At 40.1% G+C, this 22,918-nt stretch overlaps 2 protein-coding genes across 10 annotated transcripts in view; both read right to left on the bottom strand.

The window, feature by feature from the left end:
- The window catches only part of KANSL1L (KAT8 regulatory NSL complex subunit 1 like), a 126,914-nt gene extending 124,695 nt beyond the window's left edge, over positions 1 to 2,219 (bottom strand). For 2 of the 7 annotated variants that reach the window (XM_055573334.1, XM_055573333.1), the window contains exon 1: positions 2,018 to 2,219. The gene's annotated coding sequence lies outside the window, so the exon portion shown is untranslated. The other 5 variants (XM_055573330.1, XM_055573327.1, XM_055573329.1 and 2 more) reach the window with 5 other exon arrangements.
- A 15,855-nt stretch (positions 2,220 to 18,074) lies between these two features.
- ACADL (acyl-CoA dehydrogenase long chain) overlaps positions 18,075 to 22,918 on the bottom strand; it is a 42,826-nt gene continuing 37,982 nt past the window's right edge. For all 3 annotated transcript variants that reach the window (XM_055573348.1, XM_055573347.1, XM_055573346.1), the window contains one exon: positions 18,075 to 19,167. In XM_055573348.1, the coding sequence (XP_055429323.1) occupies positions 19,074 to 19,167 (94 nt within the window). In that variant the 3' untranslated portion in view covers positions 18,075 to 19,073. The remainder of the gene's footprint in view (positions 19,168 to 22,918) is intronic.

Here is a 22,918-nt window from a genome sequence, read left to right on the forward strand (position 1 = left end):
AAGTAATGATTATCTAGATTAAAACTATGAGAAATGGCAGAAACCTTGACACTGATCTGATTAAGTGGAAAAAATGGGAGAATCAATGATAACAATTACAACAGATTTTAAAGACATTCAAATATATGCTATTTCATCATTTATATTCTTCTAAGATGCTGGCTTAAAAAAAAACGGACTTCTGTTAAAAAAAAAGTATTACCTGTCAATTTCTGTATGTGTAGTGTTGATAAAGATTATAAACACTTTTACCAACACAAAGCATTTGATTCTCGTAACAACCTCTTAAGGCACGGACAGTATTACGAAACCATTCAGAAGAGGATACAGAATCGGAGAGGTTATAACTTGCCCAAACAAGCTAGTAGGAACTGGAAACAGCAGAGACCACTCACTGCTAAGCAATTTCTCAAGCAATCCACAGTCTAGAACACCAAGTTTTTTGCTAATGTTTAATTATTTTTAGAGCCACTTTTTCCTAGTCAAAAATACTGTCGATTTTGTCTATAGTAGTGGTAAATATCTTCAGCTCAGTTCAGTCGCTCAGTCGTGTCCGACTCTTCGCTGCTAAGTCGCTTCAGTCGTGTCCGACTCTGTGCAACCCCAGAGAAGGCAGCCCACCAGGCTCCCCCGTTCCTGGGATTCTCCAGGCAAGAATACTGGAGTGGGTTGCCATTTCCTTCTCCAGTCGACTCTTTGCGACCCCAAGAATTGCAGCACGCCAGGCCTCCCTGTCCATCCCCAACTCCCGGAGTGCACTCAAACTCAAGTCCATCGAGTCGGTGATGCCATCCAGCCATCTCATCCTCTGTCATCCCCTTTTCCTCCTGCCCCCAACCCCTCCCAGCATCAGAGTCTTTTCCAATGAGTCTTAGGTTTTATCGCTAACAAACCTGCCCCATCCCTCAGTATTTAAAAAAAAAAAAAAAATTCCCACTGACGCAAACTCAGCATGAAATTAAGCAAACTGGTTAGGGCGGACGAAGGAAAGACGAAAGAACTATCCTCTTAAATCTCGCCAGTTGACCAAAGTTTGGATTATCAAAAAGTAAAAAGAGTACCGCGCAGCAACAAAGACCAGCACAACCAAATATAAAAAAGCAAATTTTAAGTAACATGCTTTCCACAGTTAAAAACAAAACAAAACAAAACAAAATCTATCCCCGCAGACCGCTGATGCGAGGGTAAGAGTGAATCTGCACGGAGAAGAGCGAAAGCGGGCAGTGAACGAACCAAATGGTACTACTGAGTAAGAAAACACCACAAGAAGGTCCATCCAGTGCCTTTCCTCCCTGTAAAGCTAGCCTCTTCTTCCTTTCCAGTAGTTTAATAATCGGAACACTGTCTTGTATTTCTTGCTACCAAACACCACACATCCTCAAGTTTTCCGGCAATACATCAATCCCTTCAGCACACAAACTTGGAACCACCATTCCTCAACAATTCTCTAGATTCCCCTCCATCCCACGTAATTCTAAAGGCCAAATCAACGTCTGCCTATCTAAAGTGGAAACAAGTAAAACAACGGTCCCATCTAATACAAACAGGTCCGCCCTCAGAGATTCCCCAAAACAGGCGTCATCACAACCGCACTCAGCGAGGCGCAGCCGCCGAGGCAAGGGGCGGACCCGGGAGACCACGTGTTAGGCCCTCTGCGCACGCGCCAGCCAAAACAAAAGGGAGGACAGCCAAGCCCCGCCCCTGCTCCCACGTGACAAAGTCTAGATCCGCCCCTCCCCTCCCTCCACCCCTTCCCTCCCCTTAGCTCTGCCAAGGCTGTTAGGTTTAGCCGTTTAAATTTGGCTGCGGTCCGACCCTACCCTAGAGCGCGATCCTGTGCCGGGACCCAGAGTCCAACAGCTCAGAAGATTCGGGGGGCGAAGGGGCTGCCGGTCGGTCGCCTGGCCCGCAAGTCCACCCAGCGGTCTTCTCCGCTCTCCCCTCCCCGCGGGGCCGCAGTCCCCGGCAGAGGAGACCCAACCCCCTCAAGCCCGCCACTGAGACGCCGGCCACTCGCCTGCTGGGGCGCCCTGGCTCCCCTCCGCCGCCGCACCTTCGGTCCGGCCGTGGTGGGGGCTGCCGAGGTGATCTGTAGCTGCCCGCCCTCCTCCCCCCACCCGGGGCGCAGATGACTCGTCTCCAGAGCGCGTCCCGCTCCCGCCCCGGCCGCCGCCGCCGCCGCGGTTTAACAGTCCGCCAGCTGCCCGCAGCTCCGGGCGGCTCGGGGGACGGAACCTTGCCGAGGTGGAGGGGCAGTGGGCGGGGCACGCCGCTGGCCAATGGCAGCGGGGGAGGGGCAGCGCCATGCAAATGAGCGCGGGTGGCGGGGAAACCCCGGCAGGATGCTGGGCCGGCAGAAGCGGCCAGGAGCGTTCTGGAAGTGGTTGGAGCGCTGGCGCCCGAACCCTGCTGCAGAGGCGCGGCCGCTCCCTTGGGGCGGGCTCCGCACTGCTCCTGCTTCCTACTCACCGCGGTCCTCAGCCAGCCGGGAAAAACACACACACACACACACACTCACACATACAGACACCAGGAATACCGCCCGGCGACTTCCCGCCCCTGCTCTGCTGTTTCTGTACCACCACGACAGCAAAAACAAAGCGAGAGGATAGTCAGGCTGCTCTACACCCTGCCGCCCGCGCTGGCTCCTGGCGGCCAGACCCCCCTCCCGCCCCGCCACTGGAGGGACAAGTTTTAACAAAGCTTTGTCACTGTTGCCAAGTCTATGCGTGTCCGTGCGCTTGCTTTTCTTCAGGTTCTGCGCTCGAATGCAAAGTCATAATTCTGTACGACCCTAGAAGGGCCCTGGGAGAGAGTGACAAATCTGCCTTGAATCTGAGTCGGTTTTATTGGTTTAAAAAAATAATAAATCAGGAAAGGTCAGCTCAAACATTTAAAAATCTGTACAGAGCTGGTTTAAGTGCCGTTGTAGTTAACTCCGTTCTGCAATAGCACAGTCAATTGACAGAGTTTTACGTGGAGATAGTTGGCCAGGGACACACAAAAACATCGCTGAAAAGTTTGCACCTGGCCCGGCGCTCCACTCACCACGAAACTACACCCAGGCATTTCCCTAGCCACGCACTCAAGTTTTGTGTGTGTGTGTGTGTGTGTTTAACATAACTGAGCACTAAATATAGCTCCTTAGACTGTAGATGGATTACAGGCTTTCCTAAACACCTAATTTACACGTGAAATGATACGAGGAATGAAGCGCACTAGAGACAATTGACAGTATTTCTACCGTATTAATAGGATAACATGGCAGGGGTGGGGGAGGCGGGGGCAGGAGGATGGAATCCAAGGAACTGGAGTTTTCACAAAACCTAAAACAACACAGATTACTGAAATTGGAAAATTACAGGCTTGTTCTTGGTCTTTAATAGATTGTGACAAAACTGCAATGGTTTTTATGACAAACTGCATTTATAGGAGAGAATACTGCTTAAAAATTGCTCAAAACAATAATTGCATCTTCATATGGGATAAGAAAAGTATTTCAGAAATCGATGTACCATCATTGGGATAAAAACTAAGTGAATGTTGTGAAAACAATTGAGTCAACAAATATTTTTTGGATATTCAAAGGGCTGTCCTATCCCTGGGGACAGGGATAAAAAAAAAAATAGATAAGGCATTAATTTTTTTTAATGAACATTTAAATTTTTTTTAATGACTTGCTGAGAAGTCACGCAAGTATTAACAATAATTCAAAGATTTTTTAATTTGGTCTGAGTATTTTAAAAGACTTTAGGCAGTGAAGGAAGAAAGGAATCCCTAGTTCAGAGGATAGTTAACTTTGAATTTTTAAAATTTATTTATTTATTTTAATTGAAGGCTAATTACAGTATTGTAGTGGTTTTTGCCATACATTGACATGAATCAGCCATGGGTGTACATGTGTCCTTTGAATTTAAGTAGAGGTTGTGTGTGTCATATTATTGGGCTGAAAAGTACTGTCATTACTAGATTGAGAAAATCTCTATAGGTCTGGAGATATAGCACTAAACAAAGTTCCATCTCCATGGAATTTATAGCAGTGATACAGAAATTAAGCTTTGCAATTACACAAGTAATAATTTAGAAGACATTTTTATATACATTATTTAATTTTTCAATACTCTAAGTTCTTTTATCTTATAGTCAATCCTGCAGTCTGCCAAATTTGCAGAACTTAAACTTTTCAATTTATTGAACCACCACACAAATAAAACTTTTTAACTTCTTTTATATTTACAATACTTTAATAGGAATTGGGGGGTAGGAAATTAATAATACAAAATGTATCTTTGATATAAAATGTAGAAAAGCACAAAGATGAAAATCATAATCACCTGTAAGACCTGCTGTATTTTATATATGAGATGACACTGCATACTGTAATTTTTACCCCATTTAACTACATATTAAGGACTTGACCCTTGACACAGAATATTAATCTAAAGCTTGATTTTAATATTTATAGCATATGCATGCCAGTTTTTCAGAAACTGTAGAATATCAAAGCTGCTTAATAGGGAAATTGACATACTGAACCATTTGTTCAATTGTTTATATTATTCTGAAAAATACATGCAGTTACTTTTTAAAAATCAAGGATATATTGTCATTCAGAAGGTACATTAAAAGTATCCTGATTTCCAAGAAAAATATAACATTGGGTAGGAGACTTATAGAACCAGCAAGAACAAGGAGACAGGAAGGCACCATTCTTGCTGATATAATTATTACCTATCTGGAAGCATGTAAAAGTGTCCAAGTAAGCAGTATTACAGTGATTTAATGAGATAATCTTTTTTAACACTGGTTTGTATTCAGTCACAGCTTTCATTCAGGAAACATGTGTGCAGCACTTATATGTAGCTGACAGGATAAACACTGGTGATACAGGAGAATTTAAGCAGCTTACAGCCAAAAAGAGGGGTAAAGGTACTTTTCTATCCCCCTTCTTTGCTGTTTTTCTCTATGGAACTAATGAAAATCTAATTTAACATCAATTTTGATTCTTTTTGTTGTCTTGTCTAAGTCAAATGCAATCTCCATGAGGTCAGTCACTTTTTCTGCTTTTCTTACTGCTGTATCCCCTGAACTCAGGACAGGTCCTGGCAAATGTAGGTTTTCAGTATACATTTGTTAAATGAATATATACATTTAGTTCTCGCATTCTGCAAAGTGAGTGTTATATTCATTTTCCAAAGTGAGTGGAAAAGAAAAAAAAAAAACTCAATGAGGTTACATAATGTAATATATCCAGATTCTCACACTAAAAAATGGCCAAATCTGGAATTTGAAAAACAGACCTGCTTGTCTCCAAAGCCAGCATTCTTTCCCCATTACCTCTCATAGAATAGAACACTAGTTTGGAAGCCTGAACTATTATTTCTCTATATTTCCATACCCAGGGCAACTGTCCTCCACTGTCATATTCTAGTATATTCAATTTGTTTTTATAATCAAGTTTAGAAAGTGAAATAGGAGAAGTAGCAGGCCTAAAAGTGGTCATTCCTATTCAGGATAGATTTAGCTTTAACTAACCAGAGTCATCAAGTGAAATGGGGGCTGGATGAAGCACAAGCTGGAATCAAGATTGCAGGGAGAAATATCAATAACCTCAAATATGCAAATGACACCACCCTTATGGCAGAAAGTGAAGAACTAAAGAGCCTCTTGACAAAAGTGAAAGAGAGTGAAAAAGCTGGCTTAAAACTCAACATTCAAAAAGCGAAGATCATGGCATCTGGTCCCTTTACTTCATGGCAAATAGATGGGGAAACAATGGAAACAGTGACAGATTTTATTCTCTTGGGCTCCAAAATCACTGCAGATGGTGACTGCAGCCATGAAATTAAAAGACTCTTGCTCCTTGGAAGGAAAGTTATGACCAACCTAGACAGCATATTAAAAAGCAGAGACATTACTTTGTCAACAAACGTAGGTCTGTCTAGTCAAAGCTGTGGTTTTTCCAGTAGCCATGTATGGATGTGAAAGTTGGACTATAAAGAAAGCTAAGCACTGAAGGATTGACGCTTTTGAACTGTGGTGTTAGAGAAAACTCTTGAGAACCCCGTGGACTGCAAGGAGATCCAACCAGTCCATCCTAAAGGATCTCGGTCCTGAATATTCATTGGAACGATTGATGCTGAAGCTGAAATTCTAATACTTCGGGCACCTGATGTGAAGAACTGACTCATTGGGAAAGACACTGATGCTGGGAAAGACTGAAAGCAGGAGGAGGAGAAGGGGACAGGGGACAACAGAGGATAAGATGGTTGGATGGCATCACTGACTCAATGGACATGAGTTCGAGTAAGCTCTAGGAGTTGGTAGTGATGGCCAGGGAAACCTGGCATGCTGCAGTCCACGGGGTCACAAAGAGTCGGACACGACTGAGCGACTGAACAACAACAGTAACAAGAAGCCAAGATCAACAAATAAGCAGACAAAGGATAGGGGTAAATAGCAAGAGCTATAGATTCTTCTTGGAATGAGGGCAGGATGCAAGAGTAGTCAGAATTGATCCATGACTTTAGAGAGACAAAAAAATGACTCCCTGTGTATACAAATATTCATAGCACTTTTTTCAAAATAGCCCCAAGCTGGAAACAACCCAAGATCCATCAAATGGTGAAAAACCATTTGTGGCACATCCATATAATGGAATGCTACTCAGCAACAAAAAGGAAACAAACTATTGGCACACAGGACAACATACCTGTGTCTCAGACAGTATGCTAAGTGAAAGAAGCCAGACACAAAAGAGAATAAATATTTTATGATCCCATTTATATAAAGCTTTATCTACAAAAGACAAATTTAACCCTTAATGACAGAAAGCAGACCAACAGTTGCTGAAGCTGAGGTAGGGGGATTTGAGGGGGATGGGTATATGATGTAAAGGAAATATTCTATCTTGATCATGATGGAAGTCAAATGGGTACATGCATTTGTCAAAACTCATCAATGTATACTTAAAAATAGGTACATATTATTGTATGAGAATTGTACTTCAATAAAGTTGATTTTTAAAACAAGGGCTTTCTGATGAAGGTTGTGACCCAGAAATCTCAAGGAGTTTTAAGTCCAAAATCTAGACAGGCAGAAAAATTAAAAACTAGCCTACATCAGTTATGTGTGAAATGCATTTGAAAACTCCACATAATGATGGCTTAAAACCACAAGAATTAATACTCCTTGTTACATTTTATTGATTCTGACACATTTTTTTCACAGCAATAACAAAGCAATAGAACAAGAATGTTTGATTGGCAGTGGTTTTTTCTTAATAATATATAATGGTGCGTCTTAACAGTTAATGCAACATGCTTTGTTTTTCTAAAACATTTATTTATTTATTTGACTGCACCAGGTTTTAGTTGTGGCACATTGCATCTTTAGTTGACACATGTGGGATCTAGCTCCCTAACAAGGGATCAAACCTGGACCCCTTGCATTGGGAGTGCAGCATCTTAGCCACGGGACCACCAGGTTAAATCTCTGAAACATGTTTTAAAAAAAAAAAATGTTGAGAGACAGCCCAGAGCTGATATTTCAGCTCCACAAGGTAACCAGGAATGAAGGTTCCTTCCTATTATTCTCTTCTGCCATTCTCAACCCTGGCTTCCATTCTCAAAGTGACTTCATGTTGCCTGAGGGCTACTGGAACTCCAGTCATCATATTTATTTCTCAAGCAGCAGGCAAGAAAGGGATAGAAAGCAAACTGGGCCTCTAAGGCGACTTCCCTGATGTTCCTCTCAACAATTCTACAAATGTGCATATATCTAGTTGCATGGGAGACTAGGAAACACAGCTAACCTTGAACACATTGTCACCTCTTGTGACAGTCATGTCCGACTCTTTGAGACCCCATGGACTGCAGCACACCAGGCTTCCCTGTTCCTCACTATCTCCTGGAGTTTGCTCAATGTCAAACAAACAGACTGACAAGAGATTTTGAACTACATTCCCCTTTCAGGCTCTGTGGCTGTGCCCATTATTCTTTTTAATAGATATAAGTCTGCAAAGGTCGATTAAGACCAAAATATGGACGTTTAAGTAAAGGATGTAAAGTTATTCTGCAGGTAATAGTTGAACCACTGAAGAGTTTTGCATAAGGAAGTGAAATGATCAAAGTGTTGTTTTCAGACACTAATCTCATAGGTCTTTACACTAAACAAGCATATCCAGAAATACTGGTCAGAACTCACTACAGCTGAAAAACTATCCCAATATTCTGACTCATTTCATATGAAGTGTGCATATCATGGCAGTTTCTTGGGATCACTGAGGTGTTATATATTGTAACAGCAGTTTTATATCCTCTATTACATACAACATATAAGAACAAATGGATGTTGTATCAGTCATGGTGGGTTATGATCAAGTTATAATACAATAACAAACAGTCCCCAAATTACAGTCAATTAATGCAAAAAAGTTTATTTGTATCTCATCTCACACAAAGTCTGTTGCAGGCCAGGTACTTTTCAGAACACTTGCCTTCCATAAGTTTTATCTTTATTCTATGCTTTGATCATATGTCACCCCTACAACATCTCTACAATTGCTGCCACAGGGTAAGACACATACCTCACTTCCATCCACAATCCATTGGCAAGAACTAGTCACACAATTACAATGGAACCAGGAAACAGAAACCTCTCATGTGCCCAGAAAGGAGTTATGTGCATAGATGAATATTAAAGCTTTCTACTACAAAAGTAATGTCAAAAAAAAAAGTTAAATGGCACCAACAAATGAAACCAGATTTAATTGGAGATGTGACAATCTTCAGGCACTGATCTTAAAAAAAGAGGATCTTTATTCCATAATTTTCCTTTCCTAACATTTTCCTGTTTTTCATGCTCATATGCAGTCGTCCTCCCAGTTCATGAGCTCTGAGTGAATCTGCTTCTATTTCCATGTCCCAAAGTAGGCTCCAGTTTGCTTAAGTCAAGTAAGGCAGTCCATTTCCTTTGGCACAATCATTGGTTCGGAGATAGGCATGTGACTAAAACTAGCTGCTGAAATTCATTCTCATGGGCTAGTTTTAGTCACCTATACATCTATATGCAAAAACTAAAAATGTACCTTGACATCTCACCCCTAAAAACATTACTGAATTGTGAACAATGTAAAGTATAAGTGAACAACATAGTGAACAACATAAAGTATAAGATTCCTAAAAGAAAACAGGAGAAACTTTATGACTTGAGTTTGAGCAGAGTTCTTAGGTACACTAAATGTGTAATCTAGAAAAGAAAAAACTGATACATCATAATTCATCAAAATTAAAAACTTTTGCTCTATGAGACCCACTATTACAAGAATGAAGGAACTAGCTACAGATAGGGAGAGAATATTTACAAATCACGTATCTGGGAAAGGACTTGTATCTCTAAGAGTACAGCCAGAGCCTGAAAACCTTGCATGTTTCCACACAGACCACAAAGGCAATGCTTGGACAGCAGCTGAATTGTGACAGAATGCCATAAGGCCTTGTCAACCTCCTGGTACAGGAGAGCATGGAGACATGGGATGTGCTGCTACAATGCTGTTTCTCACTTACTCTCCAAGTGAGGGGGAGCTGTCATGGGCCAGGGTCTCATTGTTTCCAGATTTTGGTGGAGTCTGAGGCTTTCTGCCTCACCATCCATAAAGCAAACCTGCAGTTATAAAATTGATTAGCAGCATGCTGGAATGGAATCTTCCACAGGAGTGTCCCATCCTTCTCATTGCAGTCATCCGGCCTCTTCTGTTTGTGTCATCCTGTGCAAAGGCCACAGAGGGCTGGCACCTTTGGCTATTTATCTTTGCATTCTCTATGTAAGCAAAAAACTGAGTGTGTAAATGGCTCATTATTTCTTTACTGGCTGAATCTGTCAGCCTGAATTTGCCTGGTGCTTGACAGTATTCAGTTCAGTTCAGTTCAGTCGCTCAGTTGTGTCTGACTCTTTGCGACCCCACACTCCAGGCCTCCCTCTCCATCACCAACTCCAAGAGTCCACCCAAACCCATGTCCATTGAGTCGGTGATGCCATCTAATCATCTCATCCTCTGTCTTCCCCTTCTCCTCCTGCCCTCAATCTTTCCCAGCATCAGGGTCTTTTCAAACGAGTCAGTTCTTCACATCAAGTGGCCAAAGTATTGGAGTTTCAGCTTTAACATCAGTCCTACCAATGAACACCCAGGACTGATCTCCTTTAGGATGGACTGGTTAGATCTCTTTGCAGTTCAAGGGACTCTCAAGAGTCTTCTCCAACACCACAATTCAAAAGCATCAATTTTTTGGCACTCAGCTTTCTTTATAGTCCAACTCTCACATCCATACATGACCACTGGAAAAACCATAGCCTTGACTAGACGGACGTTTGTTGACAAAGTAATGTCTCTGCTTTTTAATATGCTGTCTAGGTTGGTCATAACTTTCCTTCCAAGGAGTAAGCGTCTTTTAATTTCATGGCTGCAATCACCATCTGCAGTGATTTTGGAGCCCCCAAAAATAAAGTCTGACACTGTTTCCACTCTTTCCCCATCTATTTGCCATGAAGTGATGGGACCAGATGCCATGATCTTAGTTTTCTGAATGTTGAGCTTTAAGCAAACTTTTTCATCTCCTCTTTCACTTTCATCAATAGGCTCTTTAGTTCTTCACTTTCTGCCATTAGGGTGGTGTCATCTGCATATCTGACATTACTGATATTTCTCTCGGCAGTCTTGATTCCAGCTTGTGCTTCCTCCAGCCCAGCGTTTCTCATGATGTACTTTATTAGAACATATAAGGAACTCTCAAAGCTTGATGTTAACACACAACCCAACTAAAAATGACCAAAAGATCTGAACCAAAGAAGATACATGGAAGGCAAATAATCACATGAAAAGTTGTTCAGTATCATTAGACATGAAGGAAATGCAAATTAAAACCACAGTGAGATACCACTACATAGTATTAGAATGTCTAAAATAAAAATAATAAAACCAAGTGCTAGAGAAGATGCAAAACAGTTGGAACTATATTGCTGGTGGGAAGGCAAAGTGGTGCAAGAATTCTGGGAAAACAACTCTACAATTTCTTAAAAAGTTAAACATGCATTTACCTCTGTGACCCCAAAATTCCTCAAAAATCAAAATGAATGAATGCATAAGCAGTGGTATATCCATACAGTGAACTACTATTTAGCACCGAAAAAGGAATGAGCTATTAATTCACACAACATGAATGAAACATAAATGCATTTTGCTAAGATGTTCTTAAAAAGTTACATATTATATGATTCCATTTATATGAGTCTCAGAATGACAAAAATATAATAAAACAATGAATATATCAGTGGTTGTCAGGGGTTAGAGGGCTTTCCTGTGGCTCAGTGGTAAAGAATCTGCCTGCCAATGCAGGAGACACAGGAGACGTGGGTTCAATTTCTGGGTCAGGAAGATCCCCTGGAGGAGGAAATGGCAACCCACTCCAGTATTTTTGCCAGAATGGCAAGAGGACACAGGAGCCTGGTAGGCCACAGTCCAAGGTTTGCAAAGAGTCAGACAAGACTGAGCGACTGAACAGGGGTTAAAATTGCAGAAATGATGTGACTATAATGGGACAGAGGTAGGTTTTTTTTTGGTATAATAGAACTGTTCTGTATCCTGATTATGGTGGTGGTTGCACAAATCTATATATATGCTAAAACTTAGAGTACCAAAAAAAGACAATTTTATCATATCTAAGGCAATGGCACCCCACTCCAGTACTCCTGCCTGGAAAATCCCATGGATGGAGCCTTGAAGGCTGCAGTCCATGGGGTCGCTGAGGGTCGGACATGACTGAGCGACTTCACTTTCACTTTTCACTTTCATGCATTGGAGAAGGAAATGGCAACCCACTCCAGTGTTCTTGCCTGGAGAATCCCAGGGGTCACACAGAGTCAGACACGACTGAAGTGACTTAGCAATAGCAATAGCAATGTATACCAAAACAAGCAAATTTGCTATATATTAATTAAAAAATAAAATGTAAAAAGGAAGAATGAAAGAGAGAGAAGGGAAGACTGTTATAAAAGAGGGAGTTCCCTGGTAGTCTAATGGTTAGGATTCCAGGCTTTCACTGCTGTGGCCCAATTCCAGTCGCTGGTCAGGAAATGGAAATCCCACAAGGCACTTGGTGTGGCCAAAAATAAATAAAAGTTAAAAGTTAAAAAAAAAAAAAAGAAAAAGACTAATGCCTAGCATTTGGGACTTTCCAGGCAGGTCAGTGGTGAAGACTCTAAACTTCCACTGCAGGGGGCACAGGTTCAATTCCTGGTCAGGGAAACAGGATCCCACATGTTGCACAGCAAGCCACACCCCCCCCACCCCAAAACAAAAGAGAGAGAAAGTGAGAGATGTAGAAGACAAAACCAAAAATGCAATCTGTGGATCTTGCTTGAATCCTGATTTGAACAAACCAACTACAAAGGGCATTCTTGATACAACTAAGAAAAATTTACTGTTAATCTGTAACTATCTTTTAAAGTTTTTAAATTATGATCTTGGCCTTGTGGTTATATACAAAAAAACTTAATCAGTTAGACACACATTCTGAAGTATATATGTATGTGAAATAGGATTGCGTCTGGAATTTACTTTAAAATTATTGAAAAAAGGGGCTTTACATTGGCAAATGTTGAAGCTAGAGGCTCATTACACTACTTTCACTATTTTTTGAGTGTGCTTGAATTTTTATGTAATTTTTCTTAAAATTTGTCATGATAATGAGATTTCAAAAAAGGATATTTGAAAGGAGAACTCCTTTTCAACATTTATTATAAAGCAGAAGACAGATCGGCCTACAGTTGACTTCCACCTCAATGTCAAATCTTTCCAATGACTTCAAATAAATAAATGCTGTGTGTGCCAAAAATAATACTGACATATGAAAAAAGCAGCCTCCTAGAAATCTTATACCGTGAGCAATAAACTACTAAAATTACTAGATTAGTAAAGATTTTGCTGTTAGATTTTTAAAACAGCAAATCAAAACAGCTTCTTTTATATAGTGTCATTTTCAATGACACCATCAAAGAAACAAAGGGCAAAAATAATTTTAGGGCAATAATTATGATTTTAAAAATCTGAGCCAAAACCCAAAATTACCCAGGCTTTTTCATTCTCATTAATTATTTACACAGTGTGGCTTTCCTGCTGTGTCGGTCCAGTCTGTTCTTTTGAGCATTATTATTATTTATCATTTCTTGAGCACTTAGCACTGCGTGAGATACAGATGCTAAATTCCTTCCCTGGGGGACAACAATCAAAGCCACACAAGCAAAATCCAAAGATTAGCTATTGAAGAAATGAAAACTAAATAAAAAGCTAAGGAACACACTCTGAGCTCCCTGTTTTGCTTTATGCGTTAAGTTCATGATACAACACTTGCTTCTTTGGAGGGAGTGCAAAAGAAGACTGAATTTGCCAGATAAACAACTAGCTTAAAAGAAATAGAACAACAGATTTCAGGGATCATTCTAGGAAATATCCTACCTTAACAATCATTTTACCTTCTGATAAATACAAATTACAAGAACCTACTCCCAGGATGCAGCAGTGCGTGCATGGGACCTTTTGAACTGAACTGAACTGACTGTCTGCTTAAGCAATGGCTTCTCCCAGTCTGTGTTCCTGATGAGTGTCAATCACAGTACACCTTTCCCCTACTTTATAATGACATTGTGCTGAACTATGTAGGCCAGGAGCTGCTGCTGCTGCTGCTAAGTCGCTTCAGTGGTGTCCAGGAGCAGCCCAGGGTTATTTTTACAGGCCCTGTAATGAAATTTCTCTGCAGTGTCCATTGGGCCAATTTGTAAAGAAAAGTAGACAAACGGATGCAGTCTAAGATCTGGCAGACTAAACTCCAGAATCAGGCCCTTAAGTTCCTACAGTTCTTTAGATTATATGAACTCCTCTACAATTCATTTTAGCCAGCACACTCAAGTTTTTGCTTAGGATAGTCTGAATTGGATTTCCTTGTCATTTGCTCCTGAAAGAATCCTGACTCAGAATTTGCCCAAGGTCCAATAGCTGCTAAATGGTAAGAGTCATCATTCAAACCTAGGTTTGTCCAGCTCTACATAGTAGGCATTTCCTGTTAGGTTCAGTTCAGTACAGTTCAATTGCTCAGTTGTGTCCGACTCTTTGCAACCCCATGAATCGCAACACGCCAGGCCTCCCTGTCCCTCACCAACTCCCGGAGTTCACTCAGACTCACGTCCATCGAGTCAGTGATGCCATCAGCCAACTCATCCTCTGTCGTCCCCTTCTCCCCCTGCCCCCAATCCCTCCCAGCATCAGGGTCTTTTCCAATGAGTCAACTCTTTGCATGAGGTGGCCAAAGTACTGGAGTTTCAGCTTCAGCACCATTCTTTCCAAAGAACACCCAGGACCAATCTCCTTTAGAATGGACTGGTTGGATCTCCTTGCAGTCCAAGGGACTCTCAAGCGTCTTCTCCAACACCACAGTTCAAAAGCATCTTCAGTGCTCAGCTTTCTTCACAGTCCAACTCTTGCATCCATATATGACCACTAGAAAGACCATAGCCTTGACTAAACGGACCTTTGTTGGCAAAGTAATGTCTCTGCTTTTGAATATGCTATCTAGGTTGGTCATAACTTTCCTTCCAAGGAGTAAGCATCTCTTAACTTCATGGCTGCAATCACCATCTGCAGTGATTTTGGAGCCCCCAAAAATAAAGTCTGACACTGTTTCCACTGTTTCCCCATCTATTTCCCATGAAGTGATGGGACCAGATGTCATGATCTTAGTTTTCTGAATGTTGAGTTTTAAGCCAACTTTTTCATTCTCCTCTTTCACTTTCATCAAGAGGCTTTTTAGTTCCTCTTCATTTTCTGCCATAAGGGTGGTGTCATCTGCATATCTGAGGTTATTGATATTTCTCCCGGCAATCTTGATTCCAGCTTGTGCTTCTTCCAGCCCAGCATTTCTCATGATGTACTCTGCATATAAGTTAAATAAGCAGGGTGACAATATATAGCCTTGACGTACTCCTTTTCCTATTTGGAACCAGTCTGTTATTCTATGTCCAGTTCTAACTGTTGCTTCCTGACGTGCATATAGGTTTCTCAAGAGGCAGGTCAGGTGGTCTGGTATTCCCATCTCCTTCAGAATTTTCCACAGTGTATTGTGATCCACAAAGTCAAAGGCTTTGGCATAGTCAATAAAGCAGAAATAGATGTTTTTCTGGAACTCTCTTGCTTTTTTGATGATCCAGCGGATGTTGGCAATTTGATCTCTGGATCCTCTGTCTTTTCTAAAACCAGCTTGAACATCAGGAAGTTCATGGTTCATGTATTGCTGAAGCCTGGCTTGGAGAATTTTGAGCAGTACTTTACTAGCGTGTGAGATGAGTGCAATTGTGGGGTAGTTTGAGCATTCTTTGGCATTGCCTTTCTTTGGGATCAGAATGAAAACTGACCTTTTCCAGTCTTGTGGCCACTGCTGAGTTTTCCAAATTTGCTGGCATATTGAGTGCAGAACTTTCACAGCATCATTCTTTAGGATTTGAAATAGCTCAACTGGAATTCTCACCTCCACTAGCTTTGTTCGTAGTGATGCTTTCTAAGGCCCACTTGACTTCACATTCCAGGATGTCTGGTTCTAGGTGAGTGATCACACCATTGTGATTATCTGGGTCGTGAAGATTTTTTTTTTGTACAGTTCTTCTGTGTATTCTTGCCACCTTTTCTTAATATCTTCTGCTTCTGTTAGGTCCATACCATATCTGTCCTTTATTGAGCCCATCTTTGCATGAAATGTTCCCTTGGTATCTCTAATTTTCTTGAAGACATCTCTAGTCTTTCCCATTCTGTTATTTTCCTCTATTTCTTTGCATTGATCTCTGAGGAAGGCTTTCTTATCTCTCCTTGCTATTCTGTGGAACTCTGCATTCAGATGCTTATATCTTTCCTTTTCTCCTTTGCTTTTCGATTCTCCTCTTTTCACAGCTATTTGTAAGGCCTCCCCAGACAGCCATTTTGCTTTTTTGCATTTCTTTTCCATAGGGATGGTCTTGATCTCTGTCTCCTGTACAATGTCACAAAGCTCCGTCCATAGTTCATCAGGCACTCTGTCTATCAGATCTACTCCCTTAATCTATTTCTCACTTCCACTGTATAATCATAAAGGATTTGATTTAGGCCATACCTGAATGATCTAGTGGTTTTCCCTACTTTATTCAATTTCAGTCTGAATTTGGCAATAAGGAGTTCATGATCTGAGCCACAGTTAGCTCCTGGTCTTGTTTTTGTTGACTGTATAGAGCTTCTCCATCTTTGGCTGCAAAGAATATAATCAATCTGATTTTGGTGTTGACCATTTGGTGATGTCCATGTGTAGTCTTCTCTTGTGTTGTTGGAAGAGGGTGTTTGCTATGACTAGTGTGTTTTCTTGGCAAAACTCTATTAGCCTTTGCCCTGTGTCATTCTGTATTCCAAGGCCAAATTTGCCTGTTACTCCAGGTGTTTCTTGACTTTCTACTTTTGCATTCCAGTCCCCTATAATGAAAAGGACATCTTTTTTGGGTGTTAGTTCTAAAAGGTCTTATAGGTCTTCATAGAACGATCAACTCAGCTTCTTCAGCGTTACTGGTTGGGGCATAGACTTGGATTACTGTGATATTGAATGGTTTGCCTTGGAAACGAACAGAGATCATTCTGTCATTTTTGAGATTGCATCCAAGTACTGCATTTTGGACTCTTGTGGACCATGATGGCTACTCCATTTCTTCTAAGGGATTCCTGCCCGCAGTAGTAGATATAATGGTCATCTGAGTTAAATTCACCCATTCCAGTCCATTTTAGTCCGCTGATTCCTAGAATGTCGACGTTCACTCTTGCCATCTCCTGTTTGACCACTTCCAATTTGCCTTGATTCATGGACCTGAGAGTCCAGGTTCCTACATAATATTGCTCTTTACGGCATTGGACCTTGCTTCTATCACCAGTCACATCCACAACTGGGTAGGTTTTGCTTTGGCTCCATCCCTTCATTCTTTCTGGAGTTATTTCTCCACTGATCATCAGTAGCATATTGGGCACCTACCGACCTGGGGAGTTCCTCTTTCAGGATCCTATCATTTTGCCTTTTCATACTGTTCATGTGGTTCTCAAGGCAAGAATACTGAAGTGGTTTGCCATTCCCTTCTCCAGTGGACCACATTCTGTCAGACCTCTCCACCATGACCCGCCCATCTTGGGTGGCCCCACAGGGCATGGCTTAGTTTCATTGAGTTAGACCAGGCTGCAGTCCGTGTGATTAGACTGACTAGTTTTCTGTGATTATGGTTTCAGTGTGTCTGCCCTCTGATGCCCTCTCGCACACTTACTGTCTTACTTGGGTTTCTCTTACCTTGGACGTGGGGTATTTCTTCACGGCTGCTCCAGCAAAGCGCAGCCACTGCTCCTTACCTTGGATGAGGGGTATCTCCTCACCGCCGCCCCTCCTGACCTTGAACGTGGAATGGCTCCTCTAGGCCCTCCTGCGCCCGCGCAGCCACCGCTCCTTGGACTGTTTATCCTACAGATGTTTAATTCCTAAAATGTAGTTTCCTTTAAGATTGGGAAAGGAGCTGGGGCTGGGGTAGGGTGTTTGATCTAATTCTCTATCGTTTCCTGGCAGTTGGTGTGAGGTGAAAACGAAAAATACAGTAATACCTAACAAGAATTTATTTTCACCCATTTTGTAGATTTACTGAACAAGAACTCAAGTTGGCAATCATACAAAGCTATACCCAAGAGCAAATCAAAGTTACAAAAGACACTAAGACAGAATGGTATAAAAGGATTTTCTGTTCTCTCTGCTCTATCCAGTTGTAATAACTGCATCAAAAAACAATGTTTAATATCCACAACACCAAATAAAATATTGAGGTTTTCTAAGTTGAACAAGAATACATCTATTTATTTACATTTAAAAACTACTTTATTCTCTGTCTCACCAATACATGCAAAGGAAAACAAGTACTAAAATGATGCTGGCAGTTTACAAATTAATGGCCTATTTTTTGGTAATAATTAAATTAAATGTCATTTCCTCATTTTCCTATTTAAAATACTTCATTTCCTTTATTACCTTTATCATGATTTGAAATTATCATTTATTTACTTCTTACCTTATTACAACTTGTTTATTCACTTATGGATCTTGCCAATTTTTTAAATCATAGTTTTCATCAATTTAACAGCCTGGCTTATAGACGACAACACAAAGTACAAATCTGTTAAAATTACTTAAAAAATTATACTGCTTCCAAATAAAAGTCACTGCTTTGGTACCTATAAAATATACCAATATCTTGAAACTATTAAGGATAATGGTGTGTGTGCTCTCCTAGCAATTAAACTAGAAATCTCTTGAAAGCCCAGGTGTCAGTGGTTTAAGGAACCAGTGGAATTCTCTTGTGGGGATTTGCTTAGCTGAGTCCTAGTGGTTTTAAGGCCCTAAGGTAGGAGGCTTCCTGCTTCAACCTAAGCAGCGCTTCACACATCAAGATTTCACATGGACTTGGCATAAGCTTTGGACTGAAGAAAGTGTTTCATTACTTAAAAACAGGTTTAGGGGTAGGGTGGTAGAAACCACTGTTCTGGGGAATTTGGAATAAAAGATATCTAAACTTATTTTGCATTCTCAATTACGTTTATTCTTCTTTTTCAAAATCAATATGCTGTAAAAAATTTAATAGTATAATTAAAAAATTACTTCTGCCTCAATATTAAAGACCTAGGTATTTATACTCTTTTAGAATTTTAGAGATAAATAAAACATTAAGGCTTCTAGAATCAGAGAATCTTTGCCATTTAGCTATGCAAAAAAATAACAGTTTAAACCTTATATTGGGAAACTTTATGATCTTTGGATTCAAAGATTTCTCTCCCAACTATGTTAATCCTATATTTGCATTTGATTTCTTTCTCTATAGAGAGAACAGATAAAAACTTGTTTAGTGTTCCCTCCCTTTCCAGGTTGTATTTTATCTTGAGTAGATTTAAAACAAGATTAGCTGTAATAGGATTCCGGGATGTGGGCAGATGTCTACTGGTCATGGATGATCTCTCTTGCAATCAGCTCCTTCATTATTTCATTGGTACCACCATAGATTGTCTGGACACGGGCATCCACATAAGCTCTGGATAAATAAGAAGATGATTAAAGGAATAAACAAAGGATATTAGAAATTATAAATTTTGTCTCACCAGGTAACTATTAATTACTTTACAGTGTTAAATGAAATTCAAACTGTTAGGTAGGTAGAATAGGGAAAAGGAGTCGAAAATGGTGGTGGCTAAAAGACAAGGAAGGTCAAAGGAAGGTCCGAGGACCAGAGTGAAAACTTCAGGCAGAACAAACAACACTCCTGGCCAAGCCCAATTGCATAGGGCAGGCCCAGGTGGAGAAAAAACATATAAAAGGAGGAGCCAAAGCGCTTTCTCTGGGACTCTCTCTCCCGCGTGCATGCACGTGTGCTCGCTCTCTCTCTTTCTCCCCCCCCCCCACGCATTCCTCCACTCCCTTCTCTTCGAGTCTTGGATTCTCCTGCTATTTTCTAAATAAAATGGAGCTGTAACACTGATTTGCCTAAGAGCTGTAACACAGTTTGTCCAAGACCCGAGAGCTGTGATGTGCCAAGGGCTTTAATGTCCGTTGCTCCAAATCTTTGTTGTGACGAGACAAAGAACCGAGGAACATACACTCGCGTGACAAAACAATAAAAGTTCTTCATCAATTACTTTTTTTCAGTATGGCATTCACCCTAGATTGGTATGATTATAAAATTCTATTCAGATATTGATCATTTGCATAGATTTGTTTTAGTTTGCTTGAAGAGAGTACAAATTCAAAATAAGATTTTTAAGTATGTTTCTTTTAATTTTGTAAAATTCAGCACATATAAGATCCTAAAAAGTGCTATTTTAAATTTAGAAATGAATGCAATGTCTTAATAGCTTGTTACCTTTAATGTTTCCCCCCAAAAGTTGAAATCTACTGGTTTTATAAAAAAAAAAAAAAAGAGAAGTACATGTTTTCTAACATCCTTTAGAGTCCCACCAATACTGCTGCCATCAGCGGTATAAATTGATGCTTCAGAAAATTACTACCTCACAAAGTTAACAAGTAACTTACTTTTTGGAAAAGATTAATAATCACCCCAGTAATGTATGTGTTAAAAATAGCGAGTGACTGAGTACACTGCCATAAAAAAAGAGTTTACTTTTGATACTGATGACAGCACATATAACACTGTATAGTTGTTTTTATGTTTTCTCATTTTATCCTCTCAACTCTGGAATTAGGGAGAGTAAATACTATTAATTTTGCAGGTAAAGGAACTGAGGTGCTAAAAAGTTAATACATATACTAATTAATGGTTGCTATTTAATGGTCACATAATAGATCATTGGCAACCTGGAATGAAAAGGTAGATATCTTGCCACTTTGGCAAATATCTTTTTAATTGTATCAATATTTTCATTGGTCCAGAAATGTAAGATTAGTTATTGAGCTTTGCAGTTTTCTAGTAGGCAAATTCAAAGGCATTTTTTTTCTAAGCCTTAAACTGTTGTTTTTTGTTTTTTGTTTTTTTTTAATTTAATTTGAGACAAATTAAATGTGCTGGCTCTCTAGGAACATGATCAATTCTGAACTTTTCCTCGTCCAAGTTCATCACGGTACCTTGCAATGGTACCTTACTTGAGCACTCAGTATTTATTGATTTGATTTACTGTATTACAAAGGAATTTTAGAGTCTCAATACCTACTTTTTGATGAAACTTGAAATCCAGAGACATTTGTGTTTTCAAATATATTTTTTCTTTCAGACAGATTCCATTGTTGCCCACAAAATCCAGAACTTTCATTTAGAAAACCTATCTGGCATTTCAGCCTACTTCAGCAATTTCAAAGCTTTTGGACCTTTTGGAACGAGTTGGGCACATTTTTTTCACATTAAAGAAGTTTCAATGGAGTAGGTAATTGACAGACACCAGTAGGTCTTTTATAAGTTATTAATTAACTTCAGTCATCAACTAAAATTCACAGAATGGCAGCAGAAGGAATGTTTAACCACACAGGGATGAAGCTCTTTATCTCACACTGTTCTTCCCAGCAAACAGGTCTTGAAATGACAAAACTTAAGCATCTATTCTCATAGCCCCAAGCCGAATGAGTAAGACTGAAGTATGACTCACACTTAAAACCACTTATTTTTATACAAACAGGAAAAAATAAACAAAAAAAAAAAGCATCTCCTTGATCTCTGAAACCAAGACTCAGCAACATGCACAGGCATAAGTTCAGTTCAGTTGCTCAGTCATGTCTGACTCTTCGCAACCCCATAGACCACAGCATGCCAGGCCTCCCTGTCCATCACCAACTCTCGGAGTTTACAAACACACAAATAATACAGTTTAACCTTAAGGTATAAAAAAACACAACTATAATGATTTTTTTTTCTATCATATCAAAATATATATACTTCATTCATATACTGCCTAATGTATCTGATTAGCTTTTTTGATATTATCCACTACTCTCTCATGTCATCTTATGAAAAGTTCTTTCTCTTTGTCTTTGGAGAGAAAAAAGCAGCCTAGTTTAAAAGTTCATACAGTCTTCAAACTAAGAACCTGGCCAAGAAGGGGATTGTTACTCCTGAAAAGGAAGTATGTCTCTCAAATTGAAACCGGAAATTTCAAATAAGTCATCAAGTTACCGTTTTTGCTTGCTACTGATCTGATGGAATTGCCTCTGAGAAAACAGACCAAGACTTATGCTATACTCTAATCCTGGACCATGCAGATGGCTGACTCTTCTTCACCTAAATGCCTTTCTTAGGAACAGAACTAAACTAGACAAACACTGAACCACGACATTGTCTACATTCCCAGAGACAGTTAGAATAGCACAGTTAAGCAGAAAAATATAAATACCCATTATTATTTTACTTGCTTAAGCACTGTGAATATTATAAATAAGATGAGTTAATATTGTGACTAAAACATAAAAACACACAGGAAAAATTCCAGCAATGCTTTAATTTGTGCTAGCATAACTCAGTTTACTTCTGACTTCATGACTATTCAAAGATTAAAAAAAAAAAAAAAATCTGCTTTTGTTTAAGACCTGTTTGAAGTAGTTCTGAAAGGATATACCAAAACCCAAGTCCAAAGATTGATAAAGAAAAGGAAATAAGTTAGTTACTTCATGCCTACATTCTAAAGGAAGGAAAATACCCTACTTGTTGAGTTTTTATAGAAAGTTATAAATTATATATACCCTGTGATTAAAGCTTTCTGAGCTACCCAGTAGCTACAGGAAATTAGTAAATTACATCTATGCTGGAGCTTCTGTTCTTAATATAACTTGAATACAATGTTTATTTTCCTTATTAAGGACTATAAGCAAATAAGCAAGTCTTCAGTTATACTTGCCAAAATGATAAATTTGAAAGTAAGTTTGAATACTAGTTTAATACTGTTTCCTGCTGGAAGCCGGCATATTGCATATTGAGTGCATATTGCATATTGAGTGCAGCACTTTCCACAGATCATCTTTCAGGATCTGGAATAGCTCAACAGGAATTCTATCACTGCCGGGAGCCAGTGTGAGGAACTCCGCCCATGACAAAGGTCATGAGGAAGGAGGCTCGGCATACGCAAAGGCAGGATCGAGCCTCAGGAGTCCCCCTGGAAATTCTCGAGCATCTACCCCCAAACCAGAGTCTGCCTACTTTCTGCTTTGTGCTTTCACCTACACCTCTGACTTTACGGGGGGCTGTCCCCCACTACCTCTCTCTGAAAAAAGAGTTAGCTTACAGTTCCAGTTAATAATTCCTGGGTGTGACAGTGTTTCAACCTACAAACTCCTTTGGAAATCCTCTA

Source organism: Bubalus kerabau, chromosome 3, assembly GCF_029407905.1.
Source record: "Bubalus kerabau isolate K-KA32 ecotype Philippines breed swamp buffalo chromosome 3, PCC_UOA_SB_1v2, whole genome shotgun sequence".
Lineage (NCBI taxonomy): Eukaryota > Metazoa > Chordata > Mammalia > Artiodactyla > Bovidae > Bubalus > Bubalus kerabau.